Genomic DNA, 22134 nt, shown 5'->3' with positions numbered 1-22134 from the left:
AAGGTTATAGATAAAATGGCAGGAGATGGAAAGAAAATGATATTCCCGCTTTTATTAAAGATTCAGTGGTTAGTGTGTTTGGATATTACCCTTTAATTTGTTTGGTCAGAATGACTCAAGTAATTACTGGCAGGTTTGTCTTTTTTATTGTTATAATTTGGTTCTTTCTTTTGCCTACATAATTGTGGAATTTCATTATTTCATTTTCTGAATGATTCAGGTGTTGACTTGCTCGTAGAAAACTTTGGACAGACTGGTAGTGAGAGATTTTTTTCTTTGAAACTGGATTCCATAAGCCGTTCAGAAAACCCTCCCCATAAGCATGCTAAAAGAGAGTTGAAGGCATCCGAACTTTTTTCTCTGGCAAAAACTCTGCGGTGGTATCAGGTGGATTCTGTTTTTCTGCTGGATGGGAACTAGTTGCTGATTGTGAGTCAGGAGCTGGGGGTGCTGTGGGAGAAGGCTTGGTGAAGGTAATGCCTGCACTAGCATTAGTGCTGTGCAGTGGGAGCAGAGCTGTAGTGCCAATCTTGCTGGTCCTGAGGACCTCATGGCCCCGTGAATGTATTTTTGAGGTGTTGGACTAGCTCTGCTTTGGTCCCACGTGCTCCGCTAGTGGCTGGAGTGCCTGGGCTGTGCTCCTGGAGAGCTGCTCCAGACGTAGTTACACCCCAAAGGAATCTTCTCTGTGGGCTTCCAGGCAGCACTGTGCTCTGTTGGGAGACCTGCTGAGCTGAACTACAAATTGGTGCAGACACAGCTGTTAAATGTCTGGTCTTATCTCTTGAGTAAGTAAATTAAGACCATAGGAACAGGCTCTTGGAGGAAGTGGCAACACTAGTACTGACTTATTGTTAGCTAAAATCAAGATCCGCTAAGAATAATACCTTTAAAAATAAAAAATCTTGTAATGTTGTTGACTTGGCTTCAGATACAGGAGAAAATGTAGAAGCTCTTTCTGGAGCCAAAACAAAAAGAGAAAAGGGAATCAGCATTAAAACAAGAGGGTAATATGCCAGAAACACTAGTGCAATTATCTCTCTAGGATAGCTGCAGATATTTTGACATAGTGTACGATGAGTAAGCCACTAGATTCAGGAAGTGCCTGTGTGTTAAGAGCATAAAGCAGTTATAGTCTTACACTAGCATTCTTAAATGTTTTTATTTAGAAAAAAACCCCATGGCTCCACCCACCCTAAAATCAAAATGTAATTACATGAAATGGAAGACATTTCTTAAACACTCTCAATTGGTGCGTGTGCTGCCAAACTGAACTCCATACCAAGTGAACTGCTTTGGTGAGTGCGTTAACATAATGGGGGTAATAAGGAAACCATGATGAAAAACTGCTTCAACAGTTTCTTGCAAGTGATGTGTTTACTACAGGACCATTTTTAAATGCTGTCACTTTAACAAATTAACAAATTTCTGCTTATTGAGCTATGTTGCTCAGGTGTCTTATAGGCACCATCAATTCCTATAAACCTAAACAGACTTTTCACGAAATAGTAAGTCTTTAGAGCGCTAACACAATTAACTTTGTGAGAGTCTATCATATCTTGATTTTGCAGCCAGTACAATTTAAAAAAAAAAGCTTAAATCTGGGATGAAGGCAGCTATAAACGTGGTTTTCTTAACAGGTTCGAGTTATTCTGCATTAATTTGAACATAAGATAGTGTCAGAACTACACTATCAACCGGAAAACTGAATTCTGGTTAAGCACATTTTGCTCCTGGTCATATTGGCTGCTTAAAGTGTACTTAAACACAGCTTGAACTGATTTGGATTTGTTAGTCTTCCTCTTCTGTCATTTCACTCTTCTGCCCCGATTTGTATTCCTGCCCTCCAGCGCAATGTCACGCAGAAATCTCTCATTCTCCTGTACCGTCAGGGCAGCACCATTGCTCTTTGAAAACATATTGTTGCAAATTCTACAAATCATGGAAAAAAACTACATAATCCTAAAAGCTATTGCTCTGTTCCCTGCATTAAATAGTCATATTTCTACCCTTCTCTTTCCACCCCCTCTCAGCCCAGACTAGCACACCTTCTGTCATCGGGGCGCCGAGAGCCCTGGCCTGCGTTCTCAGCAGAACAATGTGAAAGTCCTGGCAATCTTTCACTGTCGTTTTAAGAGAGGATTAGCTCTTTAATTGTTTTACATAAATACCAAGATGATCATAGCTTTTATATGTCAGTGCTCGCTGCAATTTTTTTTCCCTTAAATACCCAGCTCAGTGAACAGATTTTTACAATTTGTAGCTGCTCAGTCATTTTGTATGGCTTTTTAATCTCTAGAGGCCAGATGGAAGCATGATCCTTCAGCATTGCTTGTTTTGCCTAATGCAGGGATTGGAACTGCATTTGAATAGCACGCAGTCATAGATATGTACAAATATTTTTCTTTCCCATCCCTGCATTTTCTCTTCTAATGTCTTGGTTTGGTTTTCTTTAATGACAGTTTTCTACAGGGAAAACTATCACCAACAAGTATGCCCTGACAGAAGTCTTACACCGAAGAAAACAATGATTTTTGGTCAAGGAGATTTAAGAGAGAAACTGACACTCAAGTGGTAAGTTTCTGAGGCAGCTGATGACTTACCTTGGTTTCAGGGCACCGATAAAACTGCTGTTGGACAGATCTGGAATGATGTGGGGGTTTTCTTCGTTCTTTGTTAGAGACTTTATTTCAAGCTCTCCTGCGATCCTAACTTTGATTTTAGTTGTATTTATGGATTTATTCTCTGCTGTCAGACTGCAATCAATTGATTGAAATCCATAAACAATAAACATCAAGTTTCAATTTCAGATGCAGTAACAAAATGCTGTTGGAAGAAGTTTTATGTACTTGAGCAGCTTTTTATAGCTAACTCCCTCCAGAGTCAAATCCTGACATGTTCTTAGCGATAGGAAGCTAATGGCTTTCCCGCATGTTTGTCGAGGCCCATGTGACAAATCCTATACGGCAACTGCAGGAGAGGACACTCATGCACCTGTTTGTGGAAGCCTTACAGCAAAAGTCCTGCGACATATTTTAGCATCTACCAGTAAGCTGAGCAACTTGACCTGCTTTACCCTTCGTAGGATATATGATAGTAAATTAACAACAAGAAATAGAAGGAAAAAAAAAAGAAAGACATGCTAACATGAAAAAACACATTTTATTGCACTTAAGTTATAAGAAAATAAAATTTCTAAGTGAATCAAACCATAGACACAATCCCTTTAAAGGTTGTTTTCCTCCATCATGTCAGGTTGTTACATAACTAAAATTAACCAACTGGAATCTGATTGTTTTAAATCAGACTATAAATAAAACAAAACAAAACAAACAAACAAAAAAAAAAAAACAAAAAAAGGAGGAAAAAAGATCGCCTAGGATACAGTGTTAAACCACTTTCACAGTTCAGCTTGAGTTGTGGCTCTTGGAGAATCATAGAATGGTTTGGGTCGGAAGGGACCTTAGAGATCCTCTAGTTCCAACCCCCTGCCAGGGGCAGGGACACCTTCCGCCAGACCAGGGTACTCAGATGAATGAGGCAAACCATTTGACTCTTTCAGTTCTCATTTTGTTTGCATGTGACATCTTTACAAAAACGTTAAGTTTTTGCTCTGTCAGTTCCTCCCAGCAATAACTGTAACAGTTGTTTTTTCCTCAAATACTGTAAAACACTAAGACTGACCAGCAACTTTATTTTCATTTTTGTATTTTATAATATTTTTTAAAAATTTTGTCAGTTTTTTTTTAATGTATGTTCATTCCATTCACCACAGCCCTCACAAAGAAAAATTTCCCCACAGAACAGGCTGCAATAGCTTTGTTCTAAGGAATGTGTTTTAATTTTTGCCCAGAAAAAAGAAAATAAGCTTTGCACACACACTCAATTCTTTATTTGCAGGCAAACTTCACTCTTAATTGTCTGAAACTCTTCCACTCTCAGCCTCTTAGAGGCACAGTTGGCTCAAGTTTCAGTGGCAAAAAGTCTTTTTCTGTAACCAAACTAGAGCAAATTTGGAATTCAGTCTGGGACTAAAACGTCACAGCAGAAAAAAAAATAAAAAAAAATAATTTGCTTTTCTTTCTTTCATTTAGCAGCATAAATAAGTTTGGCCACTGGGAATACAGTACAGGGGTGGGACAACAATCCCATAATTGAAGACCTACTTCTAGCACCAGCATTGCGAATTAAATCCATCAGAGGACTCTCAAAACCCAGGACAACTTGCCACCTCAGAGCAACTTATGCATTGAAGAGTGTAGATGGAAGCAACAGTAAATAGATTAAACAGAGGCTAATACTGTGATTGACATTGGCAATGGTTGGCAAAAAAAAGAGGAATAAAAGAAAAAAAAGAAAAAGCTCCGATAGAACTGTACAAAACAATTCACAGTAATATTTTAGCTTTTCCACACCAGGAATGGACTCTTTGTTTTTGTTTGCTTTTTTTTCATTGCAGATGCTCTCTAGTTTTTGAAAGTCAACCAGTGACTGCTCGTAGAGGTTGGAAGGGACCACTGAAGGTTGTCCGGTCCAACCCCCTGCTCGGAGCAGGGCTAAGGGAGAGCGCGTTGCTCGGAGGGGCTGCCGGGACCCAGGGGTGCACGAGCAGGCTCGCCTGTGCAGCTTCTTTCAAGATAGTTGTGGTAAAATAACCTGTTAACAAGAACTGTAACAATCTTTTGTTTTTCACCTCCCAACTGCTCAAGGAGCAGTTGGAGGAAAGTAAAGAAATAATTGCACCTGGTTTCATTTCGAAAGTCGTATTTTTGCAAAGCTGCCCCGGTCAAAAGTGTAGCCTTTTTATGTGACGAGACAGCAAATGCCTCTCTTGTCAGTTAGAGTTTGTCATCTTTGTCTTCTCCTTCGTAGTCTGTAGGTCTTTAGGATCTGTTGCCCCAAGCCAACATCCTGCACCACCAAGGACAAGGGATTTTTTTCCTTTTTCTTTTTTTTCTTTTTTTTTTTCAGGGGGAGGGAAAGGAGAACATCATCTACGCGTTTGGACAAATTCATCTTTCTGCCCGTCACTTCATATCCACGTCAAAGTCCAACACCAGCAGCTTTGTTTCCTCAGTCCCGTTGCGGCTCCCAACCGCACACACTAGCTTTGTGTTAGAAGCTCTGATCCGCCACACGACGCCTCCACTTCCCCCGCTCTCCAATGTGACTAGATTTCGGATAAATTCACCCGTTTTCAAGTCCCAAAGTTTTACAGTCCCATCATCTGAGCTGGTAATTACAAAGTTCTTGTTGAACTGTAAACAGGTCACAGCACTCTGATGCTTGTTGGGACCTGTAACAGTAAACCAAAACATTTTTATTTGTAATTAGAAAGCAATGTCAGACAGCACTGCATATAAAATTAATACCTAGCTATTTGCATACCGCTTTTTCTATCTAGAAGCAGTTTTTGTGCATTAAAAGGCACAGAAGCCTTGCTGTGCTTTCAAAAAGTGAACGCGGGTATAGAAAAATCCCCCAGTCTTTCCTCCTTTGTTACAGTGATCTCGTTTTGTTGTGTGCAAACAGTAGGGCAAGTGCGCGCTTGGCCGTTCATGAAAATGAACTTAACCATCCTGAATGAGGTGACCGCTGTAAGCGTTTGTCTCCAAGTCCCTTTGAAGTGTTATTATAATGAGATTACTCTATCACTAAATACTGGCAGTTATATATTGACATATAAATATATACTGTTAAAACAGCAGAGTCTACTTTACAGGGAAATTTAATTTTCTGCTCCAGGCAGCGATGCTGCATATGTTATATGGGAATGATGTAAGACCTTTTTTGTGGGGGGAAACAGAACAATGTGTTCGTGTGTGTGATGCCCGAATGGCAACTGTCAGAACAGAAAGGGAAATCTTTCTTCTTACTGAAATAAAGAAAACATTTTCCACTCATTTCTCTTGATTTATTGCAACAGACTTTGCCTCCCGATCCAATTAATCAGTAGGCTTTGAAACATCCAAGTGACCCCTAAATAAATACATTGACTGACTGTTTTGAGATGTCATTTCCTACATATTTCTGTGGCTTATTAGGCTAATATACCCGTAGCAAATTGCTATCAGTCCAGACCATCTGCCTTTAATAATAGGCAAGTGATTTGAGTAGATCAGATTAAATACATTTTGTTCTCCTAATTCAGAGAAAGATCATACAGCTGTCATCAGAAAAATATTTAAGTTGCAGGAGGTCCGTGTGTTTCTTTGTATAGTTTTTATATAGAATCTGCAGCATAGATTACCGCAGGCAGTTTGATTTACATGTAGTTTAAGCTCACCTTGCAATGTCTGTAAACATTGTCCTGTTTTAATGTCCCAGATTTTGACTGTAGAATCGGCATTCCCAGACACGAGTATGTTGTCCTTGAGTTCCATTCCACTTGTGAGAGACTGGTGGCCTGTGAGCGTGTGAATGCAGTTGCCCGTCTCCACATCCCAAACTCGGATGGAAGTGTCAAGAGATCCACTCACCACATGGATACCATCAAACTACAAGAAAGGTAAATCTATTACAAACAATTATATTAGGATCTTGCGATGCTCTGTATGAAGAAGACTATTAAGTATTTCATTCACCAAGTGCAACAGTAGATACTCTGTATGTTTGGAAGCTACATTACAAAGTAGGAACTTAGTCTAAGCAGAGATGGCCACATTTGATATCAGAGCAGGTGATTCATGGTCAGTGTAATTTCCTGTTGTAGACATGGTCTATGAGGTACGTGGGTTCAAGGAGAAAGACTCTGAACCACTGGTCTTTTAAATGTAATACAACTCTTTTAAACACAACAGAATCCTGACTATACCGCAGTGTGCAATAGTAAGAGAATGTAGTTTTCCTAACAAAGACGTTAACAAGCCAAACCTGCTTTTCACAAGTCAGAGGGACTTGAAGCTGCAGAAGGCTAACAACATTAATCCAGAATCATCTACACAGAAGCCAAAACATAGGAAAATGGAAGGGATGTAATTGACAAATGCTGGGTTTAGCCATTTTATAATCATAATTGTGTTCAGTAAGGAACTTTAACTTCCTAGTTATTGTTGGAAAAGGGGTATGGGCTAACAAGGAGGTCCAAATTCTTGGATTTCCTGGGCATATATATAAAAATCTGCAGAACATATACATGGAGAGAAATCAGCTAAGAGACAAGACACTTCTGAGCAAGAGGACTGAACATGTATAGAATATAAAGGTGGAAAGTAACTTGAGTGATGGTGACAATGACTTAAGAGTCCAGAATTCTCAAAAAAGGAAGGAAAAAGCAGTAGAATAAAACCAGTGGGCTTCAAGGAGGAATACTTCAATAACTTGAGACTTCCTTCCCATGAGGTTTTTATATATCTATTCTCCGAGGGGAAGAAGAGTTCAGGAGAGTTGGCACTTTCTTAAAGACACAGACTATCCTTGTGTGAAGGAAAGATAGGAAGTGTAGTAAATTACCAAGACCCACTTGGCTAAAGCACAAGGAATTGTACAAAAAGTAGAAACTAGATCAATAGATGCGTTTAAAAGAGCACAATGGGACAAAATCAGAAAGGCAGGGCACAAAACAAGATAAAACTAGCAAGAGCCGTTAAGGATGATAAAACACTATTCTGTCAAAAAAGAACCAAAAAACCAAAAACAAACACAAGAGGAAGGCCAAAATAAAAAAGCTCATTTATGCTCAGTGGGAAGGAAACACCAAGTGAGGCCAGCTATTTAACTTTTTTTTGCTTCAGTCCTCAGCCATCTGAGTGTAGGCTCACAGCACTAACACCACTGACAACCGAGTACAAGCTTTTGCTAGAATGGGAAAAAAACCCCCCACATAAGGCAAGTTGTTTTAAGACAATCTCAGAGACATCTGCTGCTATCTTTGAGAACTCATGGAAGACAGACAAGGTTTCAGACGGCAAATACAATTCCTTTCTTTATTGAAGGAGATGATGATGGGAGACAGGGAATTATGGATCGGTCAGCCTAACTTCAATTTCCAGAAGGAACTAACAAATAATCAATCTGGTTGTAAGCCCTTAGCAATGCGGTAAGTAGCAGCAAACAGATTTGTGGGAAAACTATCTTAACAAGTATGATATTTTTTTTCTGTGGCAGAGTAAAAAGCCATGTGAAACAGCAGACGTCTCGGTTGTATTTTCTCATAAAGGGGGAGGCAAATTTGACGCAGGGATACTACCCCGTTCAGAACTTTGTTCATAGCATTATTGGAGAGATCAGAAAGACTTTGTGGGGGAGGAGGGGAAGGTGGTGTCTGGCATTTAGTATTTTCATTAGGATTTGAGTCACATTTGAAATGGTAGACCTGACCCAAAGCAAAGAGTGTAGAAGTCAAAAGAAAATTGTGAAGATCTGAGCTTGGCAGGGAATGAATGAAGGTACAGCTGCAGCCCGGCAGAATGATGGCTGGGCAGGAGTCTTTGTTACAGCTCGGGCAATCCCGCACTACTTGTCCGTGTGGACTGACTGGTATTTAATAATGGTGAAGAATGAACCCAATTAAGGGAACTCTCTATCTGAGACTACTTCTTTTTATAAAACCTGCAGAAAACATTTTAGATCTCTACAGTCAAATACGGTTGAGCATGGCACCTACATTCAAAAGAATGCAGAGAGCGACTGGCACATGCAGACTGCTCATCTGCTGTATACGTTGCATTTCTGGTGAAAATATACCAAAAAAAATAAGACACTCTAGTATCTGACATAAGGGTATGCTATGTAAGGCATGTAAAATAACTTTTAGCTTCTACTAAGCATTGATAAGACTTTGACTGGCATTTTGCATCCTGTTTTGGGCACCCTGCTTTCAAAAGAGGATGTGAACAAATTTGAGTTCAGATAAAAGGACGAGGAGTGCTCAGTAGCCCAGCAGACTCGTTGGGTGGAAACACCAGAGAATGTTTTTCTTCCCTAAACAGAACTAAACCAGATTGATGCAACAAATTTTGAATTCTTTCCCCCATTCCCACCAATTAATTGTATTCCACGTACATAAGGTATTCAGAAAGAGAGCTTTAAGGCTGGGCATCAAGAAGAAACTTTACTCTGATATTGCTATAGTCAAGCAGACAACAGTTTGGATCAGTGGTTGAGCTGTTATCCACGAACCCTGAGAATCTGTGGATTACTTCAAAGGCAGCTAAGAAAGACTAAGAAAACACAACACGGTCAGTAGTCTTCAGCTGCTCCATAAGGATCTCTGAAAAATGTCTGCAAATGGGGAAAGACTGAGGTATGAGAGAACCTGCCATGGAGCGGGGACAGGGAGGACAGGCTGGTTATATACGCTGTTTATTCTGTTTATGGGAGTTCTGCTGTTTGGGGCTGTTCCAGGCTGAAGGGCAGGAGCTCACCACGCAATCTTAAAGACTCTTTCTGTCCTAAAACTGTAAGCACCTGTAGCATCCTGCACCCCAGAAATTTGTTTTAGAATACCAAGTTCCATTTACAGGGTGTAAATAGTATCAGTGTGTATAACATAACCCGATTATTTGAGCCATTATTACTACAGTATCAGAGCAAGACACGAATATTCATAGGCCAAACCAAGAGCCACTGGTGAAAATAAGGCAGAGTAACATATAATGGTCTCAAACTGCCCTAGGTGCAATACAGCCTTCAGAATATTTTTAAGAGATTTGTAGGTATTACAGCATTTTTAACTTGCTTGCTGCTTGTCTAGAGAATGGATACTCCTCAGCATACAAATGTAAGAGAAGGGCTGGAGATTTTTGATAAATTTTACTACATATTTTGGGAAAGGAAACCAATTAGGTCTATATTTCATCTATTGTGGCGAGATACATCTTATGAAAGATACGCTTTATGAAAAACGTCTCTAGCACTGAGCTTCACTTTCTGAGCCACAGCCCGGAGTAGTTACATGCCGAATGCAATTTCCCGATTTTGAACTGTCTTTGTTAATTTCTTTTTCAAGTCCTGCCAGATTGTGGTGAGAACAGGCACAAGCATGAAATTAATTTCTTTTGCCTTTCAACGCCTGGAAGTGATGCTTTGACTCTATGAATGAAGGAGATGATCTTTTGGGTTGGTAAAGGTAAGCCGAGCCTACATGAGGTCTATGTCTATCTTTGCCAGCATAGTTCTGATGAGCAGTGGGGTGACTGGTGGGCAATAGAGCCATGCCACGGAGCGGTACCATAAAAACCTGCATCTACAGTAACACGTCTCTGCTGACAAAGCCTCACAGTTGTAGATCTGGCCTCTGCTCAGAGAAGAGGAAGTAGAAGGCTGGAGATTTACATCAGAACATTAAAAAGTTTAGTTCAGCCTTACTATGAATTACAGTTTGGAACTGGAAGACGAGACTACAAAGTAAGGATAGACAGATCTGCGTAATTAAGAACATTAATTCAGTGGGGTTTTTTGGTGCATTTTCAATTACTATATAATCTGATTTATTTAAAATAGTAACATTGGAATTTCTTTGGGGAAACCAAAATGATAGCTCCAAAATACATGCAAGATTTTTTAAAAAAAACAAAACCAACCAAACAACCCAGAAAATTACTTAACTTGCTGTTGTAGGTATTTCGGCTTTATTGTACCGTGTGCTTTTAAAAAAGTAGCACCTCTAAAAAAATTGCAGTCTTTAAATTAAGATCACATACAACTAGTGTAAGAAAATGAAAGACCGGGACTATCACAGATACTTCTATATTCTTGCGGCCTGTGTAATTCTGGAGTAGGTAACCACAATTTAATAAATGAGGTGAAATAAACTGACTTTAAATGTTACTTAAGGAAACTAAAGCAGCAGATGAAAATCACGTACCTGTAACGAGTAGACTCTGTTAGTATGCCCTTGCAGCGTGTGCAGACAGGTCTCTGTCTCTGGATCCCACACTTTGACCATAAAATCATATGCACCACTTACAACCCTTCTGCCATCATATTGAACGCACCGAACTGCAGCTACGTGGCCCATCAGAACGTGTAAACACTGGCCCGTCTCTATGTCCCAAACTCTCAGTGTAGCATCTCGAGAACCACTGACCACTCTGGAGGAACAAGAAAACCCCTCCTGTACTTAGCATTGGACATAGAAGTATTAAAACAATTAGACTTGGGTATAAATCTGTTATGAGTTTTTATTTGGGACATTAGATAGCATTAGTCCACTAGCCACCAAAGATCTGGTCGCAAATGACTCGAGTGGTTTTCTTCCGTGCTCTACTCACCTCCTCAGGGTCCATCCATTTGATATAATTAGCAATCAGTATTTAAAAAAGCAATTCATTCCTGAACAGCAAAATGATGCCATGAGAAATTATGTGGATTGTTGTATCTATCTATGAAAGCTTATGAATACGCTGAGCTCAAGCCAGTCCTGTGAGCGTTCTGTTTTAATGACCGAGTTAACTAATTATAACAATTAAACAAAGAAGATCTTTAGAAGTTTTACTTTTAGTAAAGTAACAGTTATTCTGATTGATTTTTTTTAAGTTTATACTTTTAAAAGCTTCTTTTTAGGCAAGAACAGAAATAGAAGGAATTAATATTAATGGAATTGATAAAGAAAAAAACCTCATCGTTCTTCAAAAAAGAAGAAATGCAACCAATAGGTGCTCTGTCAACAGCTCCATGCCACAGTCAAGCAAAAGAGCTTTGACAACATTTGTTGGCTGAATCAAGACATGGTTTGCGATTGTAGAAATTATGATATAATCAGTTAAAATTTTAATAAATTACTGCAGTGACAACACTTAAAAAGTCATTCTGTAAAATGAGTAAAGTTTGTAGCATTGACAAAAAGGAGAAATTACTCAGAGCGTGGGAGACCAGATCACAGCGTAACAAAGAATGTTTTGAAATAACACAGAATGTGACTTTATAAAGTACATGACTCAATTTTCCGTTCTTTAATTAGTACTCTTATGCTTTTGCTTCTATTAATCATCTCCTCCCTTTTGTCGATTTATGTAGTTTAGTGTGAATGCTTCGCCTGGTTTGTACTTCACCAGCATTGGATGAGGTACCCAAGTTTAACAGGCATTTTCTGTGAACACAAATGTGAATTACAAGCCAAACTGTGGCTGTAGCTGTGGACAAAGCCTTACCTTTTCTCATGGAGATGCATGCAGCGCACGGTGGAGGTGTGTCCGTACAAGGTGTGTATGCATTCTCCAGTCTCAGCGTTCCAGACTTTCAACGTCCGGTCTGTAGATCCACTGATGATGATGTTGTCCCTCATCTGTGACGACCAGACTCCGCCTGTGTGCCCAACCAGTGTTCGCAAACACTGAAAAGAAATATTTTGCTTAGTTACCCTTGTGACAGAGTTGAATGGAAACTTAAGAAAAAGTAATCTAGGAGGTAACAGTAGTCTCTCATAGCAAGATCTGGAAGACCCCTGGAGGCTGCTTTATGATTCAACTAAAAATTGCCACCTTTTAGAAAATATTCATCAAATTTCTCTCTCCGTTGTTGGTACTTTGACTATAAGGAATTCTCCCTATAATCTTCCCCTTGATAAACTACACTGTCTTTCCAGATTTCTCAATACAGGGTATGTTTTGCAGCCTTGAGTCATTTTCCTGGCATTTTTCTGAGTCACGGCAGGTTTTCCAATAGCTTTTTGAAGCGTAAGTGTTAGAACTGGAGAGAGCATTCACTTAGTAGTTTTACCACCAATCTATAAACCACATACTCTTATTTTATTTTATTTTTCTGTTTGTTTATCCAGGAAACATCGCATTCTGTAAGCTGTAGCTACAGCATCAATACTGCAACATCACGTTTCAAACCCTTTTCAGACTTTATTGTTGCCCAAGAGAGAATCCCACACTACATAAGCACAGCCTACCTTCTTTGATCCCAAATGCACGACATGATTTCTCACCATGTAGAGACAGTGTTTGCTCACACCTACGTCTATAAAACCTCCGTCACCCTGGAACAATGACTTGTCTCCGTCTCCCAGGCTGCATTCCTTACAAGTAACGACTATATATGCTTTCTCACCAGGCAGCAGCTGAGTGCTAATTAGCACAGACAAGAAGAGATCCTTGCAAGACCCCTCTACAAAGATACTCCATGAAGATTCTGCATTTAGATTAACAACATGATCTCTATAATTACCCACTTTCTAACCCATTTAAATATGTGCCATGTTGATTTTTGCATTGCTTTTTTCTTCAATCGTGTCATAGGGATAGAGTCTTGCAGTGCACATAGCCATCTATTTCTGCACTATTATTTTTATCAGTCAAACGTGTAACTGCACAAGAAAAGAGGTCAAGACAGTTTGACGATCTCTTTTTCTGTAATCTAATGCTAAGTGGCATTAGTTTCCGTGGCCTTCCTTGAACTGTTAGTTGACTCCTCTTGATGTAGTCCAATATTTTTTATCTGAGATAATGTATCCTAAATACCCAGTCTTTCAGTTTACTCCATTTAAATATTGACACATTTTAGCTTTCTGGCCATCCCTTGGATCTTCTGCTTGTGCTCATACCTTTTGAAAAAACACCAATTTTACTCCACAGGTTACTTCAGAAAAAAAATCATCAAATACAGATCATCTGGATCAACTATAATAAGAAAAACTGTAACTTTGGTAGCTGTTGTTTAACATCCTTGTGGGTTTCTGCTGAAATGAAGTGTTCTATTATCACTGCATGCTGCATTTCCATCACATGAATTTTCTCCCCAAATAAATATTTTTTCTGCATCAGTGGTAGTATACTAATTTCTGTTATTAATATCCTGTTCTTTCTAACATCCTTGAAAATGTCTTGCTTTTTTGCTGTACATAGATTTCCTGTTCTTTAACATTTTTTACCAGTCTTCTGCAATTCCTGGCTCCTAGCATAATTCGCTGCTATCAAATCCATCTTTTTCAGTTCATAGCTGTTATTCACTTTTACAGTTCCCATTTTTTAAAAAATTTTAACTGCTTTGCTCATATTTTAAGAAATCATCCTTCTAAAGCAGTAAGAACATAGAATCCTTATTTTGGGCTTTACATCTGTCAAGGGGATTATTTAGTCATGTTCATTTGCACAAACCAACCTTTAGGGTTTTTTTTTATTTTATTAATTCTTCAGCACCACTAAGCATGAGGGCTGATACAGCACTCTTCCATCTTTCATGACAATTTTTGGCTCTTTTAAAGGTTCAGGGTAAATAGTCACACTAGGATCTGTAATTACTTTCAAAAAATTACTGAACATGAATTGTTAAGTCATGCTACTATGACCAGTTTTATATATTTAAAGGCACGTTTTGCTTTTGAGAGGAAGTATTTTTCATCTGAGTTTAGGCTGCCCTTTTCAATTAAAAAAATGCAAATTTCAATATGGGTTTGTTCATTAGTTTGTTGTAGGGAAGCCAACAGAGGCAGGGTGAGGCTGCCCATTGCTTTTTCTTTTATTCTTCCCCACAACAGTATTTACAATCCCGTCAGGAATCTTCTAGGCATGCAAAGATAAACGCTTAATACGTTCAGCTTCAACATTATAAAGTGGTGATACCTTTTGCATCTTAAGCATGTTACCCTCAATAGCTGTCCTGTTGTTCACGTAACTGTATCATTAAAGCAAAGCTAAGTACACACAATACTAGTCTAGAAGGAAAAAGTACTGTTTCCCTGAGGCCTTTTCTATATCCTTGGAGCGTGGTCAGTCAGTCACCTTAAAACAAAAAAAATCTCTGTGCTGAGTCGCTGTGATGCCCTAACGTGAGCGAAACGTTCAGTACTGTCTTTTTGATTGCACATATTGTTTTGCTTCCCTAAGCCAAAATTAAATTATTGAAGCTTATTAAATTCCTGCCTGAGCTGGATCTAATTTAATAGGAAATATTTAAACCTAAAGCAAGTTACTTTTTTTTTTTTTTTTTTTTTTTTTTGGTGGCTCAGCAATATAGTAGCTTAGAAAGAAAAACAAATTCTGTATTTGAAATCAGAGCCAGTAAAATGAACACCCCATTTCAATAACTTGAAAACAACAGAAAGAATGCTAGGAGACAAGTGAGGAAGAGAGATCCAGAGGGGTAAAAGCAGGCTAAATTAAGCTTTAAGGAAGATAAAGTAGCATATCTGTCCAAATTCTTTTGAATCCATGTCACAAACGACTCCACAAGAATAGCAGAATTGCCAAGAGAACAAGGATATATGCCAACGGTAACATGAGCAGCATTGCAATTTCACATCAAGGTGACTTTTTGGAAACAGACTAGTTTCTCTGTAGGAAAAGATGACCCAAATGTTTACTGGTACTTTTTCCGATTCTTGCACCAGACGGCACTAAAGACCACTCCGCAGCGCGGTCTGATGGCACAGCAGCATTTCTGACGTACCAGTGCTCTACCTGTAGCTCATTTCCTAAGGAATTCAGCAAAATAACCGACTTAATTACCTTGCCTGTAACCGCTGACCACACTTTCAGGGTGTTGTCATCAGAGCCGCTCACTATTCGGTTCCCACAGAACTGAAGGCATGTGATCACGTGGTCATCATGGCCCTTGAGCACCTGGCAATAAAGAACATAAAAACATACAGTCACAATTTAACACAGGAGATTAGAGAGAAGCAGGAGAAACAAAGTGCTCTTCTGATTCATAAATTATAAAATGCTAGAGTTGCTTCAATAATAATAAGGCCCCTTAATCCCGTGTGTCAAGTCTAATTTACCACCAGCTGGGACCAAAGAAGGTATTTTCCTTCTTCCATGGAGTGATGCCGCCTTGCCTCGCAAGCTCACTGCAGTTATTGTAAGCCTCCAAAAAGTACCAGGAAAAATCAGAGTACCAGTAAACAGTAAGCTAGATGAGTAACCGGACACTGCTCAATTCCCCTACAATTACTCCATCTCTTTATTTTTCATTTGAGTGTTTTTTCGCTCCGACTGTTATCTTTTAAGCATTGTTTCAATCTTAAACAAAAAGGATGGGGTTGCATTATTTGCTGCATATTTGTATTTTGGTGGTCCAGGCTGACTATATCTACTTTTTTCCCTTGCCAGCCAAGCACTGTAATCTATTAAATGCCAGGCAGCACCAAAGTCAAAAAATGGAAAACCGTTAACTCAATTAAATACAAACAAAAGCGATAATTTAATGTGCTGGAAAGGTGGATTGGAATGTTGCTTTATAGAAGTGGGATTTTCAGTGTTTGATTTGGGATAAACTGCAATTCAGTATGTATTACTGCAATACAGCAAAAAAAAATCCTCATCAGAATACACAGGATGAGAAAATTTTTTATTTAAGATATCTGAACACTTTTCAAGATGTTCATCGAAATGAAGTGGGCATTTGGATAACGCCTGAGGCTGTAATTCTAATAATAATTCCAAGATAACTTGATGTGGCGTATCAAGGCAAGAAGTACAGAGCCATTGCCAGACATGTAAATAAGTCACGGCCAAAGAAAGAGCAGGATATAGCCATAGGTTTTCCACCAGCATTTTTTGGTTCTTATTTTTATTGTACAGTAATCAAGAAAATGGGCAAATTGCCTTAAAATCTTAAAAGGCTACGAATATGGTTTTTCTTCATGTTTCTGACTGCTTGTTCAATACCAGCCGTGAATAGACAGTTGCTATTTTATTTTACAAAAGCTTCATATCTTCACATTGGAAAGGATGCAACGATAATATATCAATGTAATTAAAGAATTTTAGTATTAAAAAAAAAAAACCAAAAAATCTTAACATGGAATGAAGTTATTGTCTTGTGTTGCTCAAGAAGAAGAATATGTATAAAAGTAAAGCATGAAGTGATCACAGAATAGATGTGGAATATATTTAGGATGCAACATGGCCCGGCTCTACAAATACATACATGGATGTATGTATTTATATATATTAGATATGTATGTGCATGTTTCATTTTAAATATCAAGTTCCTGAGATTTTCTGTTTCCCAGAGACTGGTGTATTTATAGGCATTCACAAAACTGTACAGAATGTTTTAGAACAGCAGTGAAAGTATTCTGCTGTATAAAGAATCACATTTTGATTTGCTAATACGGTGTTCAGAAATTAATTTAAACCCAAGGTAAGCCAAAATACAAACTATTTAATTATTTTTTTTCTGTAACAATCCATTGCTTTTTGTGCATGGATAGTCTGGCTTGTCCAAAGGAAAAAAAAAAACCAAAACCAAGGCTAGGAGTGGATGCTGCTTTGTTCATGGCAGCATGCACACAGCTCAGAAACTTACCTTAGGCGATTTCAGTTCTCCTCGCCGCCAGTTGGTATCAATCCTGTGTTGTCTAATGTAGGCGCTTTTCCACGGACTGTGTATAAAGCCTGGTTTTATTACTTTCCTCCTCTTGATATGTAATGGTTCATCAATCCCTAAAAAGAATTTAAAAAAAAAAGGGGGGGAGGGGGAGAGATGAGGCCACCCCAAATGAAACAACTTCTCTCCCTCCCAAGCCTTTACAGTGACCTCTGACATTAAATACCGCATTGACGTAACAACCTCCCGCATGCCAATATCCGCACTGCGTGTGACGCTGCCCAGCTCCTCAGCTCTTAATACTGCTTTCCTTGTTGTTTAAGCATAATCATTACCGTAATCATGGCTGAAAAACGCTCTACTTCATCACTCTTTGCTGGCAAACTACTAGCTTGGTCTGAATCCCCCCTTCCTGAGGCAGTGTAGCAGAATATTGCCTTTTTCAAATGGGCATTGTCCAGCAAACTCCATAACCACTCATACACTCATTTTGGAACCCTTCAAAAAGTAAACCTTTCTGTCTCCTGTCCTCCTCTCCTGCCACCCATCCTCATTACCTTTAAGTTCACTGTGACTCTTGATATTAGTAAGCTCTTAATTATTTTCTTGATCTGAAAGGCTGTTTGCTTTTGGCATTGTCCTCTCCTGGCTGGAATTATGAAAATTCAGAATTTGAGAATTCAAAATATCAGAATATGAGAATTCAGAAACGTATGCCCTTTCTGAACTGACACTAAAGCAGCAGTGCTTTCTTTTAGCCTTGCTACTACAAATAAATCTTTTTTTTTTTTTTAAACAATTCTCTCACCCATTTCTCTCCTCTCTCTCCGCTGCATCTCATTACTAGCAAGAGTCTTGTCTCTTGCCAGTATGTGGATTTCACTCCTGCTTTTAGCCCCTTCTCTGGTGTCTCTATCTGCAAGTCTTGAATTAACCGCTCCTTCATATTACTAAGCAGTCTACAGTATGGTTTTGTCTGTGCTCTCATGCCTGGACACATTTACTTCTAAGCTCCTGAATGTAGGCACATTCCTCTCTCAACCTTCTCCTTTTTTCTCCTTCTGTCCCCTTCATGCATTTTCACTGAAATTTTAAGAGGAGAATCTTTAGAGAAGATTTAAGAGGCTACCACTGCAAAATAAAACTAATTAATTTAGGTGCCTTTACAAATAGCCAGCTACACTCACATTGCCGGGTTTTGCACCAACCTCTCACAAGTTCTTGTCTCCATACTCCGAGGCAGCCTGGACAGGGCCCTGTGTTTGCCCGTGTCCAAGACTGGTACTGCTCTGAGATGACATGCGTGTGCTCTGCTCCCCAGACTAGACTCCTTGTTCATACAATTCTCCTTAAAAATAAAAGCTTACATTCTTCATGTGCTCCAATATGCAGCTACTTTCCTGAGAGCCTTTTTTTGCCCATTCATATTACTGCTGAAGCACTGTATCTTCTCGATTTGGCACGAGCTGGCAACACCCACGTGGCTTACGGATTGTGTGTCCCTCTCTAAGCAATCAAGTTAGCACCTTCTTCCCAACCATGTGCCATTTCTCTATTAATTTTACTACAAATGATGTGAAATTGCAGCATCCCTTCTACCCGGCCACTGAAACAGTTTTTCCTCCATGTTATTTACAAACTGTAAGACTATACTCCTATCATTTTTACATCTCAGCTTTTATTTGCCTAGGTTAAAAAGCAAAAATAATTGTATTTTTAAAACATACACCCAGTATACTTTATAAATAGGATGTTCAAACTTAACTGGAGTTTCATTACTCCATGAATTGTTCCTGCTTCCTACTTTCAACAGAGATAGATACATACCACGTAGCCCAGAGCATCACCAGCAGTAAATTGAAAGTCACACGAATTGCCTTCATAAAACTTTAAGCTTATTATGTAAATGAACTGTGCTTTTTTACAACAGCAACACTTTGACCATTACATCCATCCCTTTGCTCAGCCTTACCCTCCTCTTTGCATTTCTCTCTCCAGAGAAGATTATCTTCAGCCAAAATTCTCCAGTAACGACATGTCTGGGCTGCCTGCAGAAGGTCCCTGGGTTCCAGGAATGACAGCACATACAGTGCCAGCTGCAAAAATAAAAAAGAAAGTATATTTTCTGCGTTGCTTTTGAAAGGAAAAGTGAAGTAACTCCACGTATTATCACACATCAGGGGCTGAAATATAGAAAATTGAAGCAATAAATTATTAAACAATCTCAGACTTAACAGAGCTACAGTTTATTCCAGTGGGCACATGAAAGTATAACAATCATCTTAAGTAACTAAATCCATACAGATCCCATCAGAAATGATTCTTTTATTTGCAAGAGAGTAGATGTCAGCTGAATTCACCATTATTTTTTTAAAATGTAATCCACATTACTTTGAACCATTAACAGAATTATTACTAAAATAATTATGACTATGTTATTTTAGCTAACAAGTATACCAAAAGTTATTTTGAGAGTTTAACTAGAAAATACAACACTCATCGTGTGAGCAAATGGCAAAGCATGTTGCGATGAATAAACTCACTCAGTAAACCTGAATCCAGAGAAAGTAAATGCTACCTGCGCTTGACTTCAAAAGGTCCCTGCAGCTGTAGGAAACGCAGCAGACCTAGAGCTCGTTTTCTGATTCGAATGCAAACACGCTCCAAAGTGGTGTTACAGGCAGTTTTACGGCCTGGGATGCAGAAGGATTGAAATACGTAACTTCGATACTGTACAGAGTGCGCTACCAAACACATACTGGAAATATCAATGAGCACCAGCAGATAAACAGAAGATGAACTTTTCCATGTGACAAAATTAAAGGTTATTGGGAGAATTCAGACCTCAGTTGGCTGAGCTAAGCCATATAATGACCATGATAAAACCCCCTCAAATCTCCACAAATATTTTCAGATGTATTGAAGTCTTAACCAGGGACAGAGGCATCTAAAGCACAATGCAAAATACAGGGACAGCTATCCTTAAGGGTATGAGAACCAAATACAGTTCTTCTACTTGACAGCAACAAGGCATATCCCCAGTCATGGAAAACAGAAGTGTAAGCGGCAGGAAAGTCCCTTTCATGGCTAAAAACTCTGCAGAAAGAACGATACTGATCAAAAGTGATGCAGGGACCTACTCACATGCTGAAACAGCGAGGTCTTTGTCAGTAACTAATAGGATGCAAAAGTTGTCAGGGAAATCAGATCATCCACTTTTACTTCTGCTTGACGGATTTTTTTGTGTTTAGGATTTTTTATTTAATTTTTAGCTGGAGTTACGATGTATATAAATAGAGTCTGCCCTTCAAAGCAGCACAGACTGAAATTCAGTAAGGAAGTCATAACCATAGGCTATTGACCTCAGCAGATTTTTGACCTTATTATGTGAGAAACGTTTACTTTCAGTAATCTACACCAGCCAGTGACTGAGCACGAAATAAAAATTCTGTACACCAGAACTGTTTGCATTTTGACTGCACACACACCTTGTTTGCAAGTCATCACCTGCAGCTCACGTTGAGCACGTAGGACTCCACGTTTGAGGGACCCATGTCTTAAATTATGCATTAGATCCCGTATGCACCCCAGGCCATAAAGCTGAGGAATCTTCCTTCTGTCCCTACTCAGGGAGTCAGCATTTAGGATCTGGTGTTATGACTCTCTACTGCAAGAGCAACAACTGTACCCGTCCTTTTAGACTTTCTGTCTTAATTCCTGGCGTGTAAAATTATTTAAGAAGTGCTGCTCCCTAACACACATCAGATGGTCCTGCATGCAGCAAGACTCAAACATGAAAGAGATCCTTTCCATTTTTGCTGATGTTCCTTAACTGACAGCAGAGTTTGTTTAAATATCACTTGTCCTATCTATACAGATACGGACGCTTGCTAAGATGGTGTTAATTAAAACCTGCGAGCCAACTGATTCTAAAACAGGTTACATATGGGTGACATTTATTTTAGACTATATTTATCTAAATAGTCATCAAGGGTCAACACAGCCCACAGTTGACTTTAAGATTAGCAGCGCATAAAAGATGACGTCCCTTTGTCTCAGCTCATGGATCTAGTTATAAGAGAACTTCAGGTAGCAAAAATCTGACCTTTGACTCAACTGTGACTACTCTCTGCTGTAGTGTTAATAATACCCAATAAAAAGCAGTCTCTAGCCTTTTTTTCCTTCACACACACCCCCCCACACCACCAACAAAATTTCTTTCGCTGACTTCAGCAAATCTCTTGGCTTCTAGACCTGTTTTTTCACAAAGAAGTAATTTCAGTAATTATTTCTAAAGTCTCAGCAAGAAATCAGGAGTATTCATTTCAGATTAATTGTTTGACTGCATGTTTCCTCAGGAGGAAAGCAAACATTTTCTTGGTTATTCAGCTATTAAGTTACTGTCTTTGCAGCGCTAAGAATGTTTTTGAAGAAAGGCCCTCCTGTCCAAATCATCTTCTTGTTCTGGTTAGGTAACAATATCCCTACATTGTATCCAACAGCACCGGAGATAACTACAGATGTTAATGTGGAGCGACAACTTGGGGGAGCGTGTGTTCACAGGTGCTGGCTTTGGTGGGAAAGCCTGTTTACAGAATTACTGACCCTAAAAACTTACTCTTGCCCCCACAGCTCAGTTCATCACCCCGAATTGCAGCCAGCGTAGCTGGGGACGGCATCACTTAGGAGATCTGGGTGAAGAATGGTCTTCAAAAAGGAGAAGAGATGATGGAGTTAGCTCGATGGGTTCATTTGTTTAACTCGGCTAATTTTGGTGACAGTGACTAGGGGTTAGGAAGCACTAAAATTATTGAAGCCAGCTTCACTGGTGAAGCCAGCCTTTCGTGAAGCTAAACGCTTGACAATATTCTCGTTTCAAGAGGCAAGAACAAACACTGAAAAGAAATTAAACAA

At 39.1% G+C, this 22134-nt stretch overlaps 1 protein-coding gene and 1 long non-coding RNA gene across 5 annotated transcripts in view; one reads left to right on the top strand and one right to left on the bottom strand.

The window, feature by feature from the left end:
* The window catches only part of LOC128910644 (uncharacterized), a 35740-nt gene extending 33041 nt beyond the window's left edge, over window positions 1–2699 (top strand). The window contains exon 3 of the long non-coding RNA XR_008466806.1: window positions 2463–2699. This is a non-coding gene — a long non-coding RNA (uncharacterized LOC128910644). The remainder of the gene's footprint in view (window positions 1–2462) is intronic.
* Window positions 2700–3143: 444 nt separating this feature from the next.
* Window positions 3144–22134, bottom strand: part of FBXW7 (F-box and WD repeat domain containing 7) — a 183090-nt gene continuing 164099 nt past the window's right edge. For all 4 annotated transcript variants that reach the window (XM_054202199.1, XM_054202198.1, XM_054202200.1 and 1 more), the window contains 7 exons: window positions 19193–19316; window positions 17200–17336; window positions 15393–15506; window positions 12093–12274; window positions 10808–11033; window positions 6287–6497; window positions 3144–5296 (listed from right to left, as the gene is read on the bottom strand). In XM_054202199.1, coding sequence (XP_054058174.1) covers window positions 5028–5296; window positions 6287–6497; window positions 10808–11033; window positions 12093–12274; window positions 15393–15506; window positions 17200–17336; window positions 19193–19316 — 1263 coding nt within the window. In that variant the 3' untranslated portion in view covers window positions 3144–5027. The remainder of the gene's footprint in view (window positions 5297–6286; window positions 6498–10807; window positions 11034–12092; window positions 12275–15392; window positions 15507–17199; window positions 17337–19192; window positions 19317–22134) is intronic.

This window comes from Rissa tridactyla, chromosome 5, assembly GCF_028500815.1.
Source record: "Rissa tridactyla isolate bRisTri1 chromosome 5, bRisTri1.patW.cur.20221130, whole genome shotgun sequence".
Lineage (NCBI taxonomy): Eukaryota > Metazoa > Chordata > Aves > Charadriiformes > Laridae > Rissa > Rissa tridactyla.
The sequence above is the reverse complement of the archived record's forward strand: the minus strand, read 5'-3'. Positions and strand labels throughout refer to the sequence as shown.